This window comes from Solenopsis invicta, chromosome 14, assembly GCF_016802725.1.
Source record: "Solenopsis invicta isolate M01_SB chromosome 14, UNIL_Sinv_3.0, whole genome shotgun sequence".
NCBI classification, from domain to species: Eukaryota; Metazoa; Arthropoda; class Insecta; order Hymenoptera; family Formicidae; genus Solenopsis; species Solenopsis invicta.
Genome location: NC_052677.1, coordinates 12056751 through 12078430, shown reverse-complemented (window position 1 = coordinate 12078430; position 21680 = coordinate 12056751). Strand labels below are relative to the sequence as shown.

The following is a 21680-nucleotide window of genomic DNA, read 5'->3' as shown; positions in this document are numbered from 1 at the left end:
TCAGAACACAGAGATATTGGAGAAATTCGGAAAAAAACAATTTTACAAAAAAATTTCGAACTTTGACTGATATAACTCTTTCGTCTTGCACTTTAGCGATTCGATCTATTATGATAAAAGTTAGAACTCTTCTGGGGGCTATAAAAACACAGAGATATTTGAGAAATTCGCAAAAAAATTTTACTCAAAGGTTTCGTACTTTGATTGATATAACTTTTTCGTTTTTCACTTTAACGATTTGATCCATTATGATAAAAGTTAGAACTCTTCTCGGGGCTATCAGAACACAGAGATATTAAAGAAATTCGCAAAAAAAATTTCTACTCAAAAATTTCGAAATTTGACTGATATAAGTATTCCCTTTTTCGCTTCAACAATTCGATACATCGTGACAAAAGTTACAACTCTTCTGTGGGCTATCAGAACACAGAGATATTGGTGAAATTCGGAAAAAAAAATTTTACTCAAAAATTAAGAACTTTGACTAATATAACTCTTTCGTCTTGCATTTTAGCGATTCGATCTATTATGATAAAAGTTAAAACTCTTCTGGGGGCTATCGGAAAACAGAGATATTAAAGAAAATCAGAAAAAAAATTTTACTCAAAAATTTTGAAATTTGACTGATATATGTCTTCCATTTTTCACATCAACAATTCGATACATCGTGACAAAAGTTACAACTCTTCTGTTGGCTATCAGAACACAGAGATATTGGAGAAATTCGGAAAAAAACAAATTTTACTCAAAAATTTCGAACTTTGACTGATATAACTCTTTCGTCTTGCACTTTAGCGATTCGATCTATTATGATAAAAGTTAGAACTCTTCTGGGGGCTATAAAAACACAGAGATATTTGAGAAATTCGCAAAAAAATTTTACTCAAAAATTTCGTACTTTGATTGATATAACACTTTCGTTTTTCACTTTAACGCTTTGATCCATAATGATAAAAGTTAGAACTCTTTTCGGGGCTATCATAACACAGAGATATTAAAGAAATTCGCAAAAAAAATTTCTACTTAAATATTTCGAAATTTGACTGATATAAGTCTTCCCTTTATCGCTTCAACAATGCGATACATCGTGACAAAAGTTACAACTCTTCTGTGGGCTATCAGAACACAGAGATATTGGAGAAATTCGGAAAAAAACAATTTTACTCAAAAATTTCGAACTTGCATGATATAGCCTATTCGACGCAACGATCTTGCAAAAAGACACGTGGCTGATAATATACTCGCCTCGAAAGCACGGAAACGCATTACAGCGAGAGATTCAAGTCTCGTAGAGAAAGCTGCTGCGACAGCAATTTGGGCGGCTATGAAAACCAAGATGAAAATCGGTATGGGTCTGAAATCAAAGAAGAAAAAGAAGAACACAACGCGCAAGCGGATATTTCCGGTAGCAAAACGTGGTGGTATCCTACCCGTCCTGCCATTGTTGGGAGTTCTCGGGTCATTGGTCGGAGGAGCGGCTGGAGTAGCAAAGGCCGTAAATGATAACAAAGCGGCACAGCGTCAACTGGAGGAATTAAAACGTCATAATCGTGTCATGGAAGGTCATGGAGTTTATCTCGCTCCGTATAAGCGCGGCGGAGCAGTATCAAGAAGAAAAAAAAAAAAATGTCGATGAAACATTAAAATTGCCAAAAGGTGTTACTACAAACCTTGAATTACTTCAACTAGCAAAACGTATGCGCATTCCACATTTCCGAGGAATTTTTATGCGTACTTCATTACCAACGGGGGGAGCACGCCGAAACGAGAGCGGTATCATGAATTTGGACAGTGTCGAAGGACCGGGTACTCATTGGGTGGCGTACGCAAAGAGGGGGAATCGTGCTATATATTTCGACAGTTTTGGTAATTTTCGACCACCACAAGAATTGGTGCGATACTTTAACAGTGATGTGACACGTATCGAGTACAATCACGCGCGTTATCAACGTTACAATCAAAGCAACTGTGGTCAACTATGCCTACGTTTTCTACAGTCGGTTGACAATCAATTTAAAGATCAACATTTCGCTATTTAACTCAGTATACAACATGTCACTGACGAGTATACAACATATCACTGACGTTTACGTTAACCGACAAAAGTAACGTCCTCGCGGTAAGCTACTTTCCAGCTGTAGATTTAAGCGATGGTGATTACGAGCTCGGTCTGACAGACTTTGAAACCTACAATACGATACCTAATATAAATTCCTCAAATAACAAATTTTACTATGACAAAGACGACAAGGAAGTTATCATTCCCGAAGGATCGTACGAACTGCGTGACATTGACAAGTATCTGAGACATGCTATATCTCATGTCTCAAATGATGTTACTAGGAAGAAGTTGCTTCATAAAGAGATCGATGAAGACGAGGATAACGAGATTATGATTCGCGCCAATAATAATACTATGAAGAGCAAGATCAAGTGCTCTTATCGAATAAATTTTAGCAAATCCAACAAAATTGGATCGCTGTTGGGATTTTCCTCAAATCGTATGCTTGAACCTCGACAATGGCACGAATCAGACTTACCTATAAATATAATCAATGTAAACATTATTTGCATAGAATGTAACCTGACCGCTGGTGCGTATAGCAACAACAAGTGCGTGCATACGATACATGAATTTTCACCGAGTGTTCCTCCCAGGTATAAAATCTCGGAAACGCCTGCACAGATCATTTACCTTCCGATCGTCGTACGGAGCATTACTGACTTGACTATTCGCATTGTGGATCAAAACGGTCGATTAATTGATTTCCGCGGAGAGGAGATTACTGTTAGATTGCACGTACGAAGACGATAACGTGAGATGCTCGTGCTGAATGAGCAAGAGCGAGACACAATTTGCAACAAGAAGATCACAACAATCAAAAAGACAGCAATCAAGAATATCTAATTGCTTGGTAAAAAGAAACTTACTCCATCAAACGTTGCATATTTGAGATCACTGGGATTCACCGTACAAAATTTCTGAGATGTCTGATATTCTAAACATTGGAGGTGACCCGATCTTTGACGATAGCATTGTCAAGATTGAAACTCACTCGTATAATCCATACGCTAACACTACGTTTGGATATAGTGATGAAATAAGGATACCTATACAACAACAGGATTTATACACATTACCGTGCGAAAGTTTTCTCTATGTCGAAGGAAGATTAGTGAAGAAAAAAGAAATGATGATGATGACGATGATGCATCAGAAATAAAACTTGGAAATAACTGTGTAGCGTTCATGTTTGATGAAATTCGATATGAAATCAACGGGGTGGAAATTGATCGCAACAGAAACGTTGGAATCACTAGTACTCTAAAGAACTGTGTATCTCTTACGTTTGACAAAGGAATGATAATGCAGAATGCCGGATGGGACATGTCGTCCACTCTGTGGGAAAATTATTTCAATTTTTGCGTGCCGCTAAATTTACTGCTGGGCTTTTGCGAGGATTACAAACGCATGGTTGTTAACGCACGCCATGAATTAATTTTGATACGAGCGCGCAATGATAACAATTCTATTGTGGGAACGAATAGAACGACGGAACCGGAAATTGAATTGTTCAAAGTACAGTGGCGAATGCCACATGTTACGTTAAATGAAGTCAATAAATTGTCCATACTACGAGCTTTGGAAAGCGGGCGATATCTAAGTATGAGTTTTCGTTCCTGGGATCTGTATGAGTACCCCTTGCTGCAGAGCACAACCAAACATTCGTGGGCTGTTAAAACTGCAACACAGTTAGAAAAGCCTCGATTCGTTATCTTTGCACCACAGACCGGTCGCAAGAATATCATGTCTCAAGATGCTACTATTTTTGACGATTGTAATTTGATCAATGTGAAACTTTATCTCAACTCTGAATTTTATCCGTACGATGACTTGAATCTAGACTTTCGTAAATCTAGATACTCCATCTTGTTTGACATGTACCAACGTTTTCGTAAATCTTATTATGGACGTGATTGCTACGATACGCTGCTTAACGTGGTCACATTTCTGCAAAGAGGACCTTTTACAGTGATTGATTGCTCGCGGCAAAACGAGTCCATCAAAAGTGCTACTGTGGACGTGCGCATTGAATTTGATTGCAAAGAAAATATGCCAGCGAGCACTACCGCCTATTGCCTTATCTTACATGATCGTGTAATTGAATACTGTCCATTGTCTAACGTTGTGCGCAAAATCATGTAAAATGCAGCGTTAGCAAATATCTTTAATAAAATACCAAGATATTTTGTGATATGGTACAGTCTCAAAAAATTACTTGTCATGGTTGTACCAACATTTGTGGATCTGCAAGGATTCACCATTGGAAAAAAATTTATTGTAAAGGAAGTAGCGGTATTGAAACAAGGAAACATTCTCACGCATTACATTTTTACGAATTCCATGCCATGGAATGCATTGACAAAATCCGAAAGATCTTGCGTTTCTTGGTTGACTGCTTATCACCATGGATTACAATGGGAAGATGGAATAGTTTAGTATCCGAAAGCGAAGCACCTGATTTCAACAGCTGTATATGATAAAAATGATGATGAAGCTATCGTATACGTTAAAGGCCATGAAAAACGAGAATGGTTGAAGAATGTACTTGATGTCAATGTAAGAAATAATGTTATCATCGAGACCATGGATGCTGATTACGAAGACATTGAATCTTTAAATAATTTGGATACAGCGAACACTATACGATGTGCAAAACATATTAAGAATTGTGCTATGCAGAATGTATTTAAATTATACAATTATTGGTTACAATGTCAAAAAGATGCTTTAAAATAAAAAAATGTATAAACGTATTTATGGTTTATTTTTTTATCTTTCCCTGTAATACATAAATAATTCGTAGACGTTAGACGTTTGATAATAGTATGGTTGAACCGTCAACCATACTATTATGAAACGTCTAATGTACTACGATGTACAATAGACGTATGGTAGACGTATGGTCGATATACGATAGACGTACAGTAGACGTACGACAGACGTATGGTAGACGTAGACGTAGACGTCTAATAGATGTTTGATATCGGTTCAATAGACGTATGATGCACGTTCAATAGTGCGATCGTGTTATAAAAAAGTGTTTAATATGCAACGGTCACTTGGTGTAAGACACTGTCATACCTCTTGATAAAACGTATCTCTTGTGTTATCGAAAATTTAAGCTGCATGGTAAGATAAAAAATTGCTCCGTCAATCATACTATTATGAAACGTCTAACGTACTACTACTGACGTTCGAGTGTAGTACGTTAGTAGTACAATGTAGTAGTATGATCGTCAACCATACTATTATCAAACGTCTAACGTACTACACTCGAACGTCTGTAGTACAATGTAGTAGTATGATAGACGTACGATGTACAATAGACGTATGGTAGACGTATGGTCGATGTACGATAGACGTACGGTAGACGTACGACAGACGTATGGTAGACGTAGACAACGCGTGCGATTGAGAACATTGGCGTGTAAAGTATAAGATCAACCGTGGGAGAGCATGAGCAAGCGAGCGAGGATAAAACGTGCGTGTGGGGGGAAGGAGGATGATGCATCGCTACACCGCATCACCGCTGTACCAAAGATGAGCGCAATATATGGGAGGGAGTGAGAAAGAAAACGCATGTGCGCTTCTATCACCTATGCTATGATTAGCTTCGCGAGGTGACATTATCCCACCTCCAAGACGATGATTGAGAGCGTTGGCGTGCGAGCAAGAAGGCATACAGGGAAGAAGTGAGAGCGCAGTGCTTAAGTGATATCATCTATGGTAACGCCGCGAGATGGTATCTCCCCCTCCCTTCAAGGCGTGGTTAGCACGACAAAATACATGCCGTGAAATGTTCGTCCCGCTCCCCCCACGTGACATCATCCCGGTCAGTACGGCAAAGACGCGTGCCGTGAAATTCCCCCTGCCCCCGCACAAATAGAGGTGACATCCCCTCCAAAACGCAGTTAGCACGGCAAAAAGAACATTGGCGTGCGAGCGAGTAGGCATGTGGCATCACCCCCTCCCTTCAAGGCGTGGTTAGCACGACAAATACATGCCGTGAAATGTTCCTCCCGCTCCCCCCACGTGACATCATCATGGTAAGTACGGCAAAGACGCGTCGTGAAATTACCCCCTGCCCCCGCACCACCCCTCAGATCCCTGAGTTAGAATCCGCCTTACTATACTACTGAAGTAATATAAAACAAAATAATTTTAGATGATATACATTATGCCAATACCTTACCATGGAGAGCATAATTAATATCACTGGGCGGGGAAATATCGGGGTAACTTGGTGAGTTAGTTAGTATATTATATCTTTTGTCGGCGTTTTTGTGTATTAGTAAAAAAGAAAAGAAAAAATAAAACAGAATATAAGACAGCAATGATTAATAAAAATATTTCATCTTTCAGTTCAAACTGACGCTGGACTTGCTGAAGCTGTAATTGGAGGAAACGCTAGTGGGGAAGAATTTCTCCACAATGCTGCGGAGAATGTAGCCGACCAAAGGCCTCAACAGCAGCAACATCGGTCACAGCAACCACAGTCGCAACATTCTCAGCAACGGGAGCAAGACCCGCAATCGCAGCAGCAGCAGTCGCAGCGGCAACAACATCGGGCTGGTGATAGATTTAATTATACAGAGCTGCAGACGGAAAACGCGCGTAGATTTAGGAATTTTGCTATACTCGGGAGAGAGGCGAGTTTCGCGATACGTCCAGTGCCACAGGGTGCCAATACCGTGCGTTGGCTAGAAAACGCGTTCCGCGAAATCCATGCGTACGCAATAAGCTCAAGTGAACCGACGGATTACGTAGGACTATCTTTCAATTCCGAAAGTTTGACGCTCGGATCGGCGGGATTGTCGTTTCGTTCGGCGCGCGACTTGACTTACAAGGACATATGGGAACTCGTAAGTTCGGTAGCGCAAAGCAACGGCGGAATTAAAGTCACGGAAACTTTTAACATCAGGGTTTTCAATGTCGGAGTACCGGTGGGACGTGGAAGGGTATCGAATCCATTGACGCATGAGGATGTCGTCAAACGATCGATATTGGAAATAGTAAATGACGATAATTTATGCTTTCCTCGTTCACTTGTAGCCGCGCGAATCCATTGCGAACGTGGAAATCTTCGGACGGGGCCGCGTCACGAAATGTGGGAAGCCGTGAGATTCCGACGTTCCTCGCTACAACGCGATTTAGCGTTAAAATTACCGATGAACGCCGGTATCGTGATACCGGAGGAGGGATGTGGGATTTACGAAATCCAGCAATTCCAACGGTATCTCGCCTGAAAATCTGGCAACAATGGTTTACGGTTTTAAAGATTTCGGACGCGGGGGGAACCTAATCTACGACGGGCGTACGATACTCGCCTCACTATGACGCGAACCGATTCATTGCTTAAATATTATGTATTATGAGGGTAGACGCCATTGTAATACCATTTTAAATTTAATAGCCTCTGCGGGTTCACAAGGTGGATATTGCGTAGCGTGTAACGTTGGTTATCGCCCCATCAGAGGGCATCGTTGCTCTAAAAGATGCCCACGCTGCTACGTTATACCCTCGTGTGAACATCACGACGCGGAGAAAGTCAGGTGCGATACGTGTAATCGTACGTTCTTCGGAAATTCATGTTTCGAGCGTCATCGTACCGAAAAATCTTATGAAGGAAAATCAACTGTTTGCCATTCGGTTAAAATTTGTAACAATTGTGGACGATTTATAAAATCAAGCTCGCGGCACGAATGTAATAGCGCCTATTGTAGGATATGTCATTCTCAGCAACCAGTGAATCATTTGTGTTTTATGCAATCTCTTCGACGCAGAGTCGAAGCTGATGACCCTGGAGAGGGTACGAGTGCTGCGGCGATACGTGAAAATGCACAAAGAAACGTTAATGACCTCGAGGGTGAGAACGTCAATGAAGTCAAGGGAGCTGTCGCATTCGTGTTTTACGATTTTGAAACGCGGCAGGAGACGTACGAAGGAGAGAACGTAAAGTTACACGTTCCGACTCTCTGCGTAGCACAGCAAATTTGCGCTGCTTGCGTGGCGATAGTCGACATGACGGTGCGATGTCGTTGGTGCGGAACGCGCGAATTTGTATTTAATATCGACCCGGTAAAGCAGTTTATAGAGTTCGTGACACGACCGACAAAACATTTTAAAAGTATTATTTGTATCGCTCACAATGCAAAAGCGTTTGACGCGCAATTTATTTTAAAATATCTAATCGAAAAATCGTTAATAACGGAAAAGCCACGGATAATTCTGAACGGGACGAAGATTATCGTGATGACGATCGGTCATACAAAATTCATCGACAGCGTTAACTATATGCCTATGCGATTATCTGATCTACCTAAAGCTTTCGGTCTAAGGGATACGACAGATAAAGGCATTTTTCCGCATTTATTTAACACTGTCGAGAATCAATCGTATGTCGGTCCATTACCCGAGGCTCGATTCTATTCTCCCGATCAAATGAAACCTGATGAGCGCGAGCGATTTCTTGCATGGCATTCGGAAATGACAAATAAAAATGTCATCTTCGACTTCCAGCGCGAGATCGTACGTTATTGTCGAAATGACGTAGATATTTTACGACGTGCTTGTGTAGCTTTCCAAAATAATATATTTTTAGAGCGCGGCGGTGTATGTCCTTTCGAAGAATGCACGACTATCGCTTCCACGTGTATGAAATTTTTCGAAAAAACTTTCTTTGCGAGGGGGAAATAGGAGTCATCCCTCCGGGCGGATACAGAAACGCCGATAGACAATCGCGCAAAGCTTTACAATGATTAGTGTGGAAGGAGCGTGAGCTCGGTCATCCCATAAACCATGCCGGGCGAGGTCGCGAGCGTTTAATCGGCGGTAGCCACGTAGACGGATATTACGAGACAAAATTGGGGACTGAAACTCAGCGTTTCGTTCTCCAATTTCACGGGTGCTTCTGGCACGGATGCCTTACTTGCTTCCAAGTGAATCGTGACAGAAAGTTTTCAACTGCTAACCGCGACGACAGAAACGCGTTACGAACAAACTATCACAACGACATGGCGTTTCCGCCGGCAAGGATATCAGGTGATTGAAAAATGGGAGTGCGCTTTCGACCGAGAAATGAGGGCAAATAACGAGATGCGTAATTTTCTCGAACATCACCCTATACTAAAATCTGCGCCTCTCGATCCGCGTGACGCGTTTTTTGGTGGCCGCACGGAAAATATCGTAACTCGAATCGAAGTAGCGGGGTACGCGGAGAAAATACGTTACGTGGACGTGTGTTCTCTGTATCCTTACGTATTGTTGAATACGCGCCCAAGAGCATGGGCGTTGTATGCGCGCGCACCCTACTTCACCGGTTGGTGACTACCGCGAGTCGAGGAGACAGAACGAGTACGGCTCTCCCCCGCCCAAGACTGAGACCGCGTGTGATTGTAAAGAGTTATCTCCGCGACTTTTGTAATACTGTTTGAACTCTGCTTGATAGTAATAAAATCATTCGTTGTAAACTCGAGGGACATTTTCTTTCTTGTAATCCGAATATCCCGACCGCAACATCGTGGCGACCGTGACAGGACAGTGATTAGAGTTGCTGGTCATTTCATTTAAGCGGAAATTCAAGGAAGTGTTTAACAATGGATCAAGTGAAGTTAACACAGAAAGTAACAAGAGCAGCCTTTACAAGGGCATATACTTCCTTTCGAGCGGAGAAAGAGAGAGGGTCGTCGGACCTAACCTCACTTCAGGTACAGTTCGCGCTCGTTCGAGATAAAGCGAGCGAGCTCAATGAGTTGAGCCAGAAGCTGCGAAACTTGATGATTCAAACTGGTGAATCGGAAGAAAACATCTGCAGAGAGATAGAACGTGCGGATGAGTACGCGGCAAAATATCATCAAGCGAAACTTGAGTTAACCCAGCTGACGGAACGGCAAGATACTCGAGAGGCGGGAATGTCGGTACTAGTGCTGCGGACACATCCTACGATTGCAACACAGGAAAGTATACGCGCGCTTAAATTGCCGAAGATCGAATTGAAGCGATTCGGAGGTGACATTAAGGATTGGCTGCCGTTCTGGAACACATTTAAGAAAATACACGACGATACAGCATTGTCTAGAGAGGACAAGTTTCATTATTTAGTACAGTCCACGGTAAAAGACTCGCGTTCTTACGAAGTTGTGAATAGCTTTCCTTTAACGGCGGACAATTATGAAAATGCAATACAGAGCCTCGAATCGCGCTTCGGCAAAAAAGATTTACTCATTGAATTCTATGTGCGCGAACTTTTGAAACTAGTATTAAATAAGAATAAGAAAGTAACGCTCATGACAATTTATGATAAACTAGAAACACAAATGCGAGCACTTGAAACTCTGGGCGTTACCACTGACATGTGCGCAGCAATGTTATTCCCGTTAGTTGAATCCTCACTGCCAGAAGAGACTCTAAGAATATGGCAGAGGGCGATGATACAGCTAACTCCTCAAGGAGATGCTTTCGTAGGAAATCTTACAGCCAAAGATCGTCTTACTAATCTTATGACCGTTTTAGGAAGAGAGGTTGAAAGCGAGGAACGAATTCAAATGGCGAAGACATGCTTCGAAGGTAGCGAGGCTGAGACGGTCAGAAATAAGAAGAAAACGAGAGATCAAGTTCAAGAAGCAGCGACAGCAGCTAGTCTATTATCCGTGAAAGAATCTAAATCACAAAGATGCCTGTTCTGTGGAGAAAATCATGACAGCTCGAGGTGCGACAAAGCCAGAGGCATGGATATGGACGAGAGGACCAGGATCGTCAAAGAAAAGAATGGCTGCTTCAAATGTTTAAAGGTAGGCCATAGTTACAAAAAATGTTATGCCAAAGAAAAATGTCCTTGGTGTAGTAAACCCCTTCTGATGTGCCGAAATCTCTCCAATAAAAACGATGCGAAAGAAGCTGACGAGAAGAAGTCCAGCAAATCAGGTTTCAGCGAGGGAGATAGTTGTTTAGCCAATGTTTCCTGCGACGATAAGATGTTTCTACCGTTATTAAGAGTCAAGATGCGCGGATCAAAAGGGTTGATAACTGTTCGAGTTGTTATTGATATCGGCTGACACCGATCCTATGTGTTAGAGAAGGTAACCAAGAACCTTGGTTACGAAACGAAAGGTGAGCGAACGGGGGATACATCTGCTGTTCGGGGGAACCAAGACCAGACCTCAAAAACATAAAACCTGTCGGATTCGTATCGGTAATCTGGAGGGAACATACCAATGCGATTTTGTCGCATTACAACAAGACACTATTTGTCAGGATACTCCACCGGAAACTAATGGGCCTTGGGTGGATGAACTGGAAAAGAAGAACATACGGTTGAGTGACACCGGCGGAGGCAGCGAATCCATTTCTTTGTTAATAGGAGCCGATTTTGCAGGTAAAATAATCACGGGTAAAGTTATACAAATAGATCCGGGGATAACAGCATTGGAGACAAAACTAGGATAGACAATCTTAGGCTATGATTTCGAGGAAATCATTGGAAATGAAACAGATACGGCACTGATGGTTGTCTCCATGTACGCACAAGAAGCCGGCATATCACATTTATGGAGACTCGATACGTTGGGCATTACTGACCCCATAGGGAACGTTTCAAAGGAGGCACGTCAAGCTGAGATTAAGAAGATATTCCTGGAAACGACGGAGATCTCAAAGGAAGGACGTTATGAGGTCATGTTACCCTGGAAGAAAAATCATCCGCCGTTGCAAGACAATAAAGAGGTAGCAGAAAAACGATTGAATCTCATGACCAAGAAATTGAAACAGGAGAGCTTGTTTGAAGATTACAATTCGATCTTTTGCAATTGGCTCGCTGAGGATATCATCGAGAAAGTACCTGTACACGAAAGCGACAAAGAGAGTTTTTATCTACCACACCGGCCTGTCATTAAAGAAGAAGGAACAACAAAGATCCGGCCGGTTTTTGACGCTTCAGCAAAAAGTAGAAAGGATTCGCCGTCGCTCAACCAATGCCTCGAAACAGGGCCTAACCTTATTGAGCTTATTCCAGCACTGCTGCACCGGTTTCGAGAACAGAAGATAGGAGTGACAGCAGATATTGCAATAGCCTTTTTGCAGATTAGCGTCTCCCCGAAGGATAGAGATATTCTGAGATTCCTGTGGTGGGATGCCAACGGGGAAATAGAGATTTATCGACATCGTCGGGTTGTCTTCGGCGTAACCAGCAGCCCTTTCCTTTTGGGGGCTACCTTAGAGATACTCATCGGAAAAGCCGTGAGTTCGGCTGCTTCGCCACAGAAAAACCAAGTGTATGAGATAAAAGTTAGAACTCTTCTGGGGGCTATAAAAACACAGAGATATTTGAGAAATTCGCAAAAAAATTTTACTCAAAAATTTCGTACTTTGATTGATATAACTTTTTCGTTTTTCACTTTAACGATTTGATCCATTATGATAAAAGTTAGAACTCTTCTCGGGGCTATCAGAACACAGAGATATTAAAGAAATTCGCAAAAAAAATTTTACTCAAAAATTTTGAAATTTGACTGATATATGTCTTCCCTTTTTCGCTTCAACAATTCGATACATCGTGATAAAGGTTACAACTCTTCTGTGGGCTATCAGAACACAGAGATATTGGAGAAATTCGGAAAAAAACCAATTTTACAAAAAAATTTCGAACTTTGACTGATATAACTCTTTCGTCTTGCACTTTAGCGATTCGATCTATTATGATAAAAGTTAGAACTCTTCTGGGGGCTATAAAAACACAGAGACATTTGAGAAATTCGCAAAAAAATTTTACTCAAAAATTTCGTACTTTGATTGATATAACTTTTTCGTTTTTCACTTTAACGATTTGATCCATTATGATAAAAGTTAGAACTCTTCTCGGGGCTATCAGAACACAGAGATATTAAAGAAATTCGCAAAAAAAATTTCTACTCAAAAATTTCGAAATTTGACTGATATAAGTCTTCCCTTTTTCGCTTCAACAATTCGATACATCGTGACAAAAGTTACAACTCTTCTGTGGGCTATCAGAACACAGAGATATTGGAGAAATTCGGAAAAAAACCAATTTTACTCAAAAATTTCGAACTTTGACTGATATAACTCTTTCGTCTTGCACTTTAGCGATTCGATCTATTATGATAAAAGTTAGAACTCTTCTGGGGGCTATAAAAACACAGAGATATTTGAGAAATTCGCAAAAAAATTTTACTCAAAAATTTCGTACTTTGATTGATATAACTTTTTCGTTTTTCACTTTAACGATTTGATCCATTATGATAAAAGTTAGAACTCTTCTCGGGGCTATCAGAACACAGAGATATTAAAGAAATTCGCAAAAAAAATTTCTACTTAAATATTTCGAAATTTGACTGATATAAGTCTTCCCTTTTTCGCTTCAACAATTCTATACATCGTGACAAAAGTTACAACTCTTCTGTGGGCTATCAGAACACAGAGATATTGGAGAAATTCGGAAAAAAACAATTTTACTCAAAAATTTCGAACTTTGACTGATATTACCCTTTCGTCTTGCACTTTAACGATTCGATCTGTTATGATAAATGTTAGAACTCTTCTGGGGGCTATAAAAACACAGAGATATTTGAGAAATTCGCAAAAAAATTTTACTCAAAAATTTCGTACTTTGATTGATATAACTTTTTCGTTTTTCACTTTAACGATTTGATCCATTATGATAAAAGTTAGAACTCTTCTCGGGGCTATCAGAACACAGAGATATTAAAGAAATTCGCGAAAAAAATTTCTACTGAAAAATTTCGAAATTTGACTGATATAAGTCTTCCCTTTTTCGCTTCAACAATTCGATACATCGTGACAAAAGTTACAACTCTTCTGTTGGCTATCAGAACACAGAGATATTGGAGAAATTCGGAAAAAAACCAATTTTACTCAAAAATTTCGAACTTTGACTGATATAACTCTTTCGTCTTGCACTTTAGCGATTCGATCTATTATGATAAAAGTTAGAACTCTTCTGGGGGCTATAAAAACACAGAGATATTTGAGAAATTCGCAAAAAAATTTTACTCAAAAATTTCGTACTTTGATTGATATAACTTTTTCGTTTTTCACTTTAACGATTTGATCCATTATGATAAAAGTTAGAACTCTTCTCGGGGCTATCAGAACACAGAGATATTAAAGAAATTCGCAAAAAAAATTTCTGCTCAAAAATTTCGAAGTTTGACTGATATAAGTCTTCCCTTTTTCGCTTCAACAATTCGATACATCGTGACAAAAGTTACAACTCTTCTGTGGGCTATCAGAACACAGAGATATTGGAGAAATTCGGAAAAAAACAATTTTACTCAAAAATTTCGAACTTTGACTGATATAACTCTTTCGTCTTGCATTTTAGCGATTCGATCTATTATGATAAAAGTTAAAACTCTTCTGGGGGCTATCAGAAAACAGAAATATTAAAGAAATTCACAAAAAAATTTTACTCAAAAATTTTGAAATTTGACTGATATATGTCTTCCATTTTTCACATCAAAAATTCGATACATCGTGATAAAGGTTACAACTCTTCTGTGGGCTATCAGAACACAGAGATATTGGAGAAATTCGGAAAAAAACCAATTTTACAAAAAAATTTCGAACTTTGACTGATATAACTCTTTCGTCTTGCACTTTAGCGATTCGATCTATTATGATAAAAGTTAGAACTCTTCTGGGGGCTATAAAAACACAGAGACATTTGAAAAATTCGCAAAAAAATTTTACTCAAAAATTTCGTACTTTGATTGATATAACTTTTTCGTTTTTCACTTTAACGATTTGATCCATTATGATAAAAGTTAGAACTCTTCTCGAGGCTATCAGAACACAGAGATATTAAAGAAATTCGCAAAAAAAATTTCTACTCTTAAATTTCGAAATTTGACTGATATAAGTCTTCCCTTTTTCGCTTCAACAATTCGATACATCGTGACAAAAGTTACACTTCTTCTGTTGGCTATCAGAACACAGAGATATTGGAGAAATTCGGAAAAAAACCAATTTTACTCAAAAATTTCGAACTTTGACTGATATAACTCTTTCGTCTTGCACTTTAGCGATTCGATCTATTATGATAAAAGTTAGAACTCTTCTGGGGGCTATAAAAACACAGAGATATTTGAGAAATTCGCAAAAAAATTTTACTCAAAAATTTCGTACTTTGATTGATATAACTTTTTCGTTTTTCACTTTAACGATTTGATCCATTATGATAAAAGTTAGAACTCTTCTCGGGGCTATCAGAACACAGAGATATTAAAGAAATTCGCAAAAAAAATTTCTGCTCAAAAATTTCGAAATTTGACTGATATAAGTCTTCCCTTTTTCGCTTCAACAATTCGATACATCGTGACAAAAGTTACAACTTTTCTGTGGGCTATCAGAACACAGAGATATTGGAGAAATTCGGAAAAAAACAATTTTACTCAAAAATTTCGAACTTTGACTGATATTACCCTTTCGTCTTGCACTTTAGCGATTCGATCTGTTATGATAAAAGTTAGAACTCTTCTGGGGGCTATAAAAACACAGAGATATTTGAGAAATTCGCAAAAAAATTTTACTCAAAAATTTCGTACTTTGATTGATATAACTTTTTCGTTTTTCACTTTAACGATTTGATCCATTATGATAAAAGTTAGAACTCTTCTCGGGGCTATCAGAACACAGAGATATTAAAGAAATTCGCAAAAAAAATTTCTGCTCAAAAATTTCGAAATTTGACTGATATAAGTCTTCCCTTTTTCGCTTCAACAATTCGATACATCGTGACAAAAGTTACAACTCTTCTGTGGGCTATCAGAACACAGTGATAATGGAGAAATTCGGAAAAAAACAATTTTACTCAAAAATTTCGAACTTTGACTGATATTACTCTTTCGTCTTGCACTTTAGCGATTCGATCTGTTATGATAAAAGTTAGAACTCTTCTGGGGGCTATAAAAACACAGAGATATTTGAGAAATTCGCAAAAAAATTTTACTCAAAAATTTCGTACTTTGACTGATATAACTTTTTCGTTTTTCACTTTAACGATTTGATCCATTATGATAAAAGTTAGAACTCTTCTCGGGGCTATCAGAACACAGAGATATTAAAGAAATTCGCAAAAAAAATTTCTACTCAAAAATTTCGAAATTTGACTGATATAAGTCTTCCCTTTTTCGCTTCAACAATTCGATACATCGTGACAAAAGTTACAACTCTTCTGTTGGCTATCAGAACACAGAGATATTGGAGAAATTCGGAAAAAAACCAATTTTACTCAAAAATTTTGAACTTTGACTGATATAACTCTTTCGTCTTGCACTTTAGCGATTCGATCTATTATGATAAAAGTTAGAACTCTTCTGGGGGCTATAAAAACACAGAGATATTTGAGAAATTCGCAAAAAAATTTTACTCAAAAATTTCGTACTTTGATTGATATAACTTTTTCGTTTTTCACTTTAACGATTTGATCCATTATGATAAAAGTTAGAACTCTTCTCGGGGCTATCAGAACACAGAGATATTAAAGAAATTCGCAAAAAAAATTTCTGCTCAAAAATTTCGAAATTTGACTGATATAAGTCTTCCCTTTTTCGCTTCAACAATTCGATACATCGTGACAAAAGTTACAACTCTTCTGTTGGCTATCAGAACACAGAGATATTGGAGAAATTCGGAAAAAAACCAATTTTACTCAAAAATTTTGAACTTTGACTGATATAACTCTTTCGTCTTGCACTTTAGCGATTCGATCTATTATGATAAAAGTTAGAACTCTTCTGGGGGCTATAAAAACACAGAGATATTTGAGAAATTCGCAAAAAAATTTTACTCAAAAATTTCGTACTTTGATTGATATAACTTTTTCGTTTTTCACTTTAACGATTTGATCCAATATGATAAAAGTTAGAACTCTTCTCGGGGCTATCAGAACACAGAGATATTAAAGAAATTCGCAAAAAAAATTTCTACTCAAAAATTTCGAAATTTGACTGATATAAGTCTTCCCTTTTTCGCTTCAACAATTCGATACATCGTGACAAAAGTTACAACTCTTCTGTGGGCTATCAGAACACAGAGATATTGGTGAAATTCGGAAAAAAAAAATTTTACTCAAAAATTTCGAACTTTGACTGATATAACTCTTTCGTCTTGCACTTTAGCGATTCGATCTATTATGATAAAAGTTAAAACTCTTCTGGGGGCTATCAGAAAACAGAAATATTAAAAAAATTCACAAAAAAATTTTACTCAAAAATTTTGAAATTTGACTGATATATGTCTTCCATTTTTCACATCAAAAATTCGATACATCGTGATAAAGGTTACAACTCTTCTGTGGGCTATCAGAACACAGAGATATTGGAGAAATTCGGAAAAAAACCAATTTTACAAAAAAATTTCGAACTTTGACTGATATAACTCTTTCGTCTTGCACTTTAGCGATTCGATCTATTATGATAAAAGTTAGAACTCTTCTGGCGGCTATAAAAACACAGAGACATTTGAAAAATTCGCAAAAAAATTTTACTCAAAAATTTCGTACTTTGATTGATATAACTTTTTCGTTTTTCACTTTAACGATTTGATCCATTATGATAAAAGTTAGAACTCTTCTCGGGGCTATCATAACACAGAGATATTAAAGAAATTCGCAAAAAAAATTTCTACTTAAATATTTCGAAATTTGACTGATATAAGTCTTCCCTTTTTCGCTTCAACAATTCGATACATCGTGACAAAAGTTACACTTCTTCTGTTGGCTATCAGAACACAGAGATATTGGAGAAATTCGGAAAAAAACCAATTTTACTCAAAAATTTCGAACTTTGACTGATATAACTCTTTCGTCTTGCACTTTAGCGATTCGATCTATTATGATAAAAGTTAGAACTCTTCTGGGGGCTATAAAAACACAGAGATATTTGAGAAATTCGCAAAAAAATTTTACTCAAAAATTTCGTACTTTGATTGATATAACTTTTTCGTTTTTCACTTTAACGATTTGATCCATTATGATAAAAGTTAGAACTCTTCTCGGGGCTATCAGAACACAGAGATATTAAAGAAATTCACAAAAAAAATTTTACTCAAAAATTTTGAAATTTGACTGATATATGTCTTCCCTTTTTCACTTCAACAATTCGATACATCGTGATAAAAGTTACAACTCTTCTGTGGGCTATCAGAACACAGAGATATTGGAGAAATTCGGAAAAAAACAATTTTACTCAAAAATTTCGAACTTTGACTGATATAACTCTTTCGTCTTGCACTTTAGCGATTCGATCTATTATGATAAAAGTTAGAACTCTTCTGGGGGCTATAAAAACACAGAGATATTTGAGAAATTCGCAAAAAAATTTTACTCAAAAATTTCGTACTTTGATTGATATAACTTTTTCGTTTTTCACTTTAACGATTTGATCCATTATGATAAAAGTTAGAACTCTTCTCGGGGCTATCAGAACACAGAGATATTAAAGAAATTCGCAAAAAAAATTTTACTCAAAAATTTCGAAATTTGACTGATATAAGTCTTCCCTTTTTCACTTCAACAATTCGATACATCGTGACAAAAGTTACAACTCTTCTGTGGGCTATCAGAACACAGAGATATTGGAGAAATTCGGAAAAAAACAATTTTACTCAAAAATTTCGAACTTTGACTGATATTACTCTTTCGTCTTGCACTTTAGCGATTCGATCTGTTATGATAAAAGTTAGAACTCTTCTGGGGGCTATAAAAACACAGAGATATTTGAGAAATTCGCAAAAAAATTTTACTCAAAAATTTCGTACTTTGATTGATATAACTTTTTCGTTTTTCACTTTAACGATTTGATCCATTATGATAAAAGTTAGAACTCTTCTCGGGGCTATCAGAACACAGAGATATTAAAGAAATTCGCGAAAAAAATTTCTACTGAAAAATTTCGAAATTTGACTGATATAAGTCTTCCCTTTTTCGCTTCAACAATTCGATACATCGTGACAAAAGTTACAACTCTTCTGTGGGCTATCAGAACACAGAGATATTGGAGAAATTCGGAAAAAAACCAATTTTACTCAAAAATTTCGAACTTTGACTGATATAACTCTTTCGTCTTGCACTTTAGCGATTCGATCTATTATGATAAAAGTTAGAACTCTTCTGGGGGCTATAAAAACACAGAGATATTTGAGAAATTCGCAAAAAAATTTTACTCAAAAATTTCGTACTTTGATTGATATAACTCTTTCGTTTTTCACTTTAACGATTTGATCCATTATGATAAAAGTTAGAACTCTTCTTGTGGCTATCAGAACACAGAGATATTAAAGAAATTCGCAAAAAAAATTTCTACTCAAAAATTTCGAATTTTGACTGATATAAGTCTTCCCTTTTTCGCTTCAACAATTCGATACATCGTGACAAAAGTTACAACTCTTCTGTGGGCTATCAGAACACAGAGATATTGGAGAAATTCGGAAAAAAACAATTTTACTCAAAAATTTCGAACTTTGACTGATATAACTCTTTCGTCTTGCACTTTAGCGATTCGATCTATTATGATAAAAGTTAGAACTCTTCTGGGGGCTATAAAAACACAGAGATATTTGAGAAATTCGCAAAAAAATTTTACTCAAAAATTTCGTACTTTGATTGATATAACTTTTTCGTTTTTCACTTTAACGATTTGATCCATAATGATAAAAGTTAGAACTCTTCTCGGGGCTATCAGAACACAGAGATATTAAAGAAATTCACAAAAAAAATTTTACTCAAAAATTTTGAAATTTGACTGATATATGTCTTCCATTTTTCACATCAAAAATTCGATACATCGTGATAAAGGTTACAACTCTTCTGTGGGCTATCAGAACACAGAGATATTGGAGAAATTCGGAAAAAAACCAATTTTACTCAAAAATTTCGAACTTTGACTGATATAACTCTTTCGTCTTGCACTTTAGCGATTCGATCTATTATGATAAAAGTTAGAACTCTTCTGGGGGCTATAAAAACACAGAGATATTTGAGAAATTCGCAAAAAAATTTTACTCAAAAATTTCGTACTTTGATTGATATAACTTTTTCGTTTTTCACTTTAACGATTTGATCCATTATGATAAAAGTTAGAACTCTTCTCGGGGCTATCAGAACACAGAGATATTAAAGAAATTCGCAAAAAAAATTTCTACTCAAAAATTTCGAAATTTGACTGATATAAGTCTTCCCTTTTTCGCTTCAACAATTCGATACATCGTGACAAAAGTTACAACTCTTCTGTGGGCTATCAGAACACAGAGATATTGGAGAAATTCGGAAAAAAACCAATTTTACTCAAAAATTTCGAACTTTGACTGATATAACTCTTTCGTCTTGCATTTTAGCGATTCGATCTATTATGATAAAAGTTAGAACTCTTCTGGGGGCTATAAAAACACAGAGATATTTGAGAAATTCGCAAAAAAATTGTACTCAAAAATTTCGTACTTTGATTGATATAACTTTTTCGTTTTTCACTTTAACGATTTGATCCATTATGATAAAAGTTACAACTCTTCTCGGGGCTATCAGAACACAGAGATATTAAAGAAATTCCCAAAAAAAATTTCTACTCAAAAATTTCGAAATTTGACTGATATAAGTCTTCCCTTTTTCGCTTCAACAATTCGATACATCGTGACAAAAGTTACAACTCTTCTGTGGGCTATCAGAACACAGAGATATTGGAGAAATTCGGAAAAAAACCAATTTTACTCAAAAATTTCGAACTTTGACTGATATAACTCTTTCGTCTTGCATTTTAGCGATTCGATCTATTATGATAAAAGTTAGAACTCTTCTGGGGGCTATAAAAACACAGAGATATTTGAGAAATTCGCAAAAAAATTGTACTCAAAATTTTGTACTTTGATTGATATAACTCTTTCGTTTTTCACTTTAACGATTTGATCCATAATGATAAAAGTTAGAACTCTTCTCGGGGCTATCAGAACACAGAGATATTAAAGAAATTCACAAAAAAAATTTTACTCAAAAATTTTGAAATTTGACTGATATATGTCTTCCGTTTTTCACATCAAAAATTCGATACATCGTGATAAAAATGAAAGACTTGCGACATGGTGCTCGACATCGATTCCAGCAGTACTAGGAGCGGTCGCAGGCCGAGTGTATACATCGTCTCCACGTATTTGAATCCCAAGTATCCAGTAGATTTACTGGACAGTAGCATGGGAAGCGACGACGCGGGATTCAAAGATTCCATTCTCGGTACGTGCTTACAAAAATACATTTAGTAAGCATTAGTCAATGAACAAATAAAACCAACATAATTACATTTTAAATATTATTACAAATAAAAAATACTTTAATCAAATCTCTTTAATTTTACTTAAATCAAAAATTAAATCTAAAAATATCAAATAGTTTCCATTCATTATTTTAAAGTCTCATTATTTTAATAGTTCCTTTTTTTAAACAGTCATGTATTGGTGATTGTACAGCGACTGGTGCAGTGGCCCTACTCATTTTAGCTACTCAATCGTCTATAAATTATACATTTTTCAAATATAATAAAATAACTTATTTATTTATAAATCTAAATTTGAGCTATTTTCATATTTATATGCGTTA

The 21680-nt window shown here is 37.2% G+C and overlaps 2 protein-coding genes across 2 annotated transcripts; both read left to right on the top strand.

Annotated features, from left to right (window-relative positions):
- Window positions 1–3250: 3250 nt before the first annotated feature.
- On the top strand, window positions 3251–4501 carry LOC120359496. Its single transcript, XM_039457089.1, has 2 exons — window positions 3251–4203; window positions 4267–4501. The coding sequence occupies exons 1-2, from the start codon at window positions 3251–3253 to the stop codon at window positions 4499–4501; spliced, it is 1188 nt and encodes a 395-aa protein (XP_039313023.1).
- Window positions 4502–9660: 5159 nt separating this feature from the next.
- Window positions 9661–21198, top strand: LOC113004012. Its single transcript, XM_039457088.1, has 4 exons — window positions 9661–11097; window positions 11318–11438; window positions 11556–12298; window positions 21190–21198. Exons 1-4 carry the CDS (start codon window positions 9661–9663, stop codon window positions 21196–21198), a joined length of 2310 nt encoding a protein of 769 aa, XP_039313022.1.
- The last annotated feature ends 482 nt before the right edge of the window (window positions 21199–21680 follow it).

What these genes read in the sequence shown, in the direction of transcription:
- LOC120359496 (XM_039457089.1), top strand. Translation starts at nt 3,251, where the DNA reads ATGTTTGATGAAATTCGATATGAAATCAACGGGGTGGAAATTGATCGC. An exon ending in AACGTTGTGCGCAAAATCAT is followed by an intron (nt 4,204 to 4,266) that starts GTAAAATGCAGC and finishes GATATGGTACAG; the next exon opens with TCTCAAAAAATTACTTGTCA.
- LOC113004012 (XM_039457088.1), top strand. Translation starts at nt 9,661, where the DNA reads ATGGATCAAGTGAAGTTAACACAGAAAGTAACAAGAGCAGCCTTTACA. An exon ending in AAGGGTTGATAACTGTTCGA is followed by an intron (nt 11,098 to 11,317) that starts GTTGTTATTGAT and finishes ACTATTTGTCAG; the next exon opens with GATACTCCACCGGAAACTAA. An exon ending in AATAGGAGCCGATTTTGCAG is followed by an intron (nt 11,439 to 11,555) that starts GTAAAATAATCA and finishes GAAATGAAACAG; the next exon opens with ATACGGCACTGATGGTTGTC.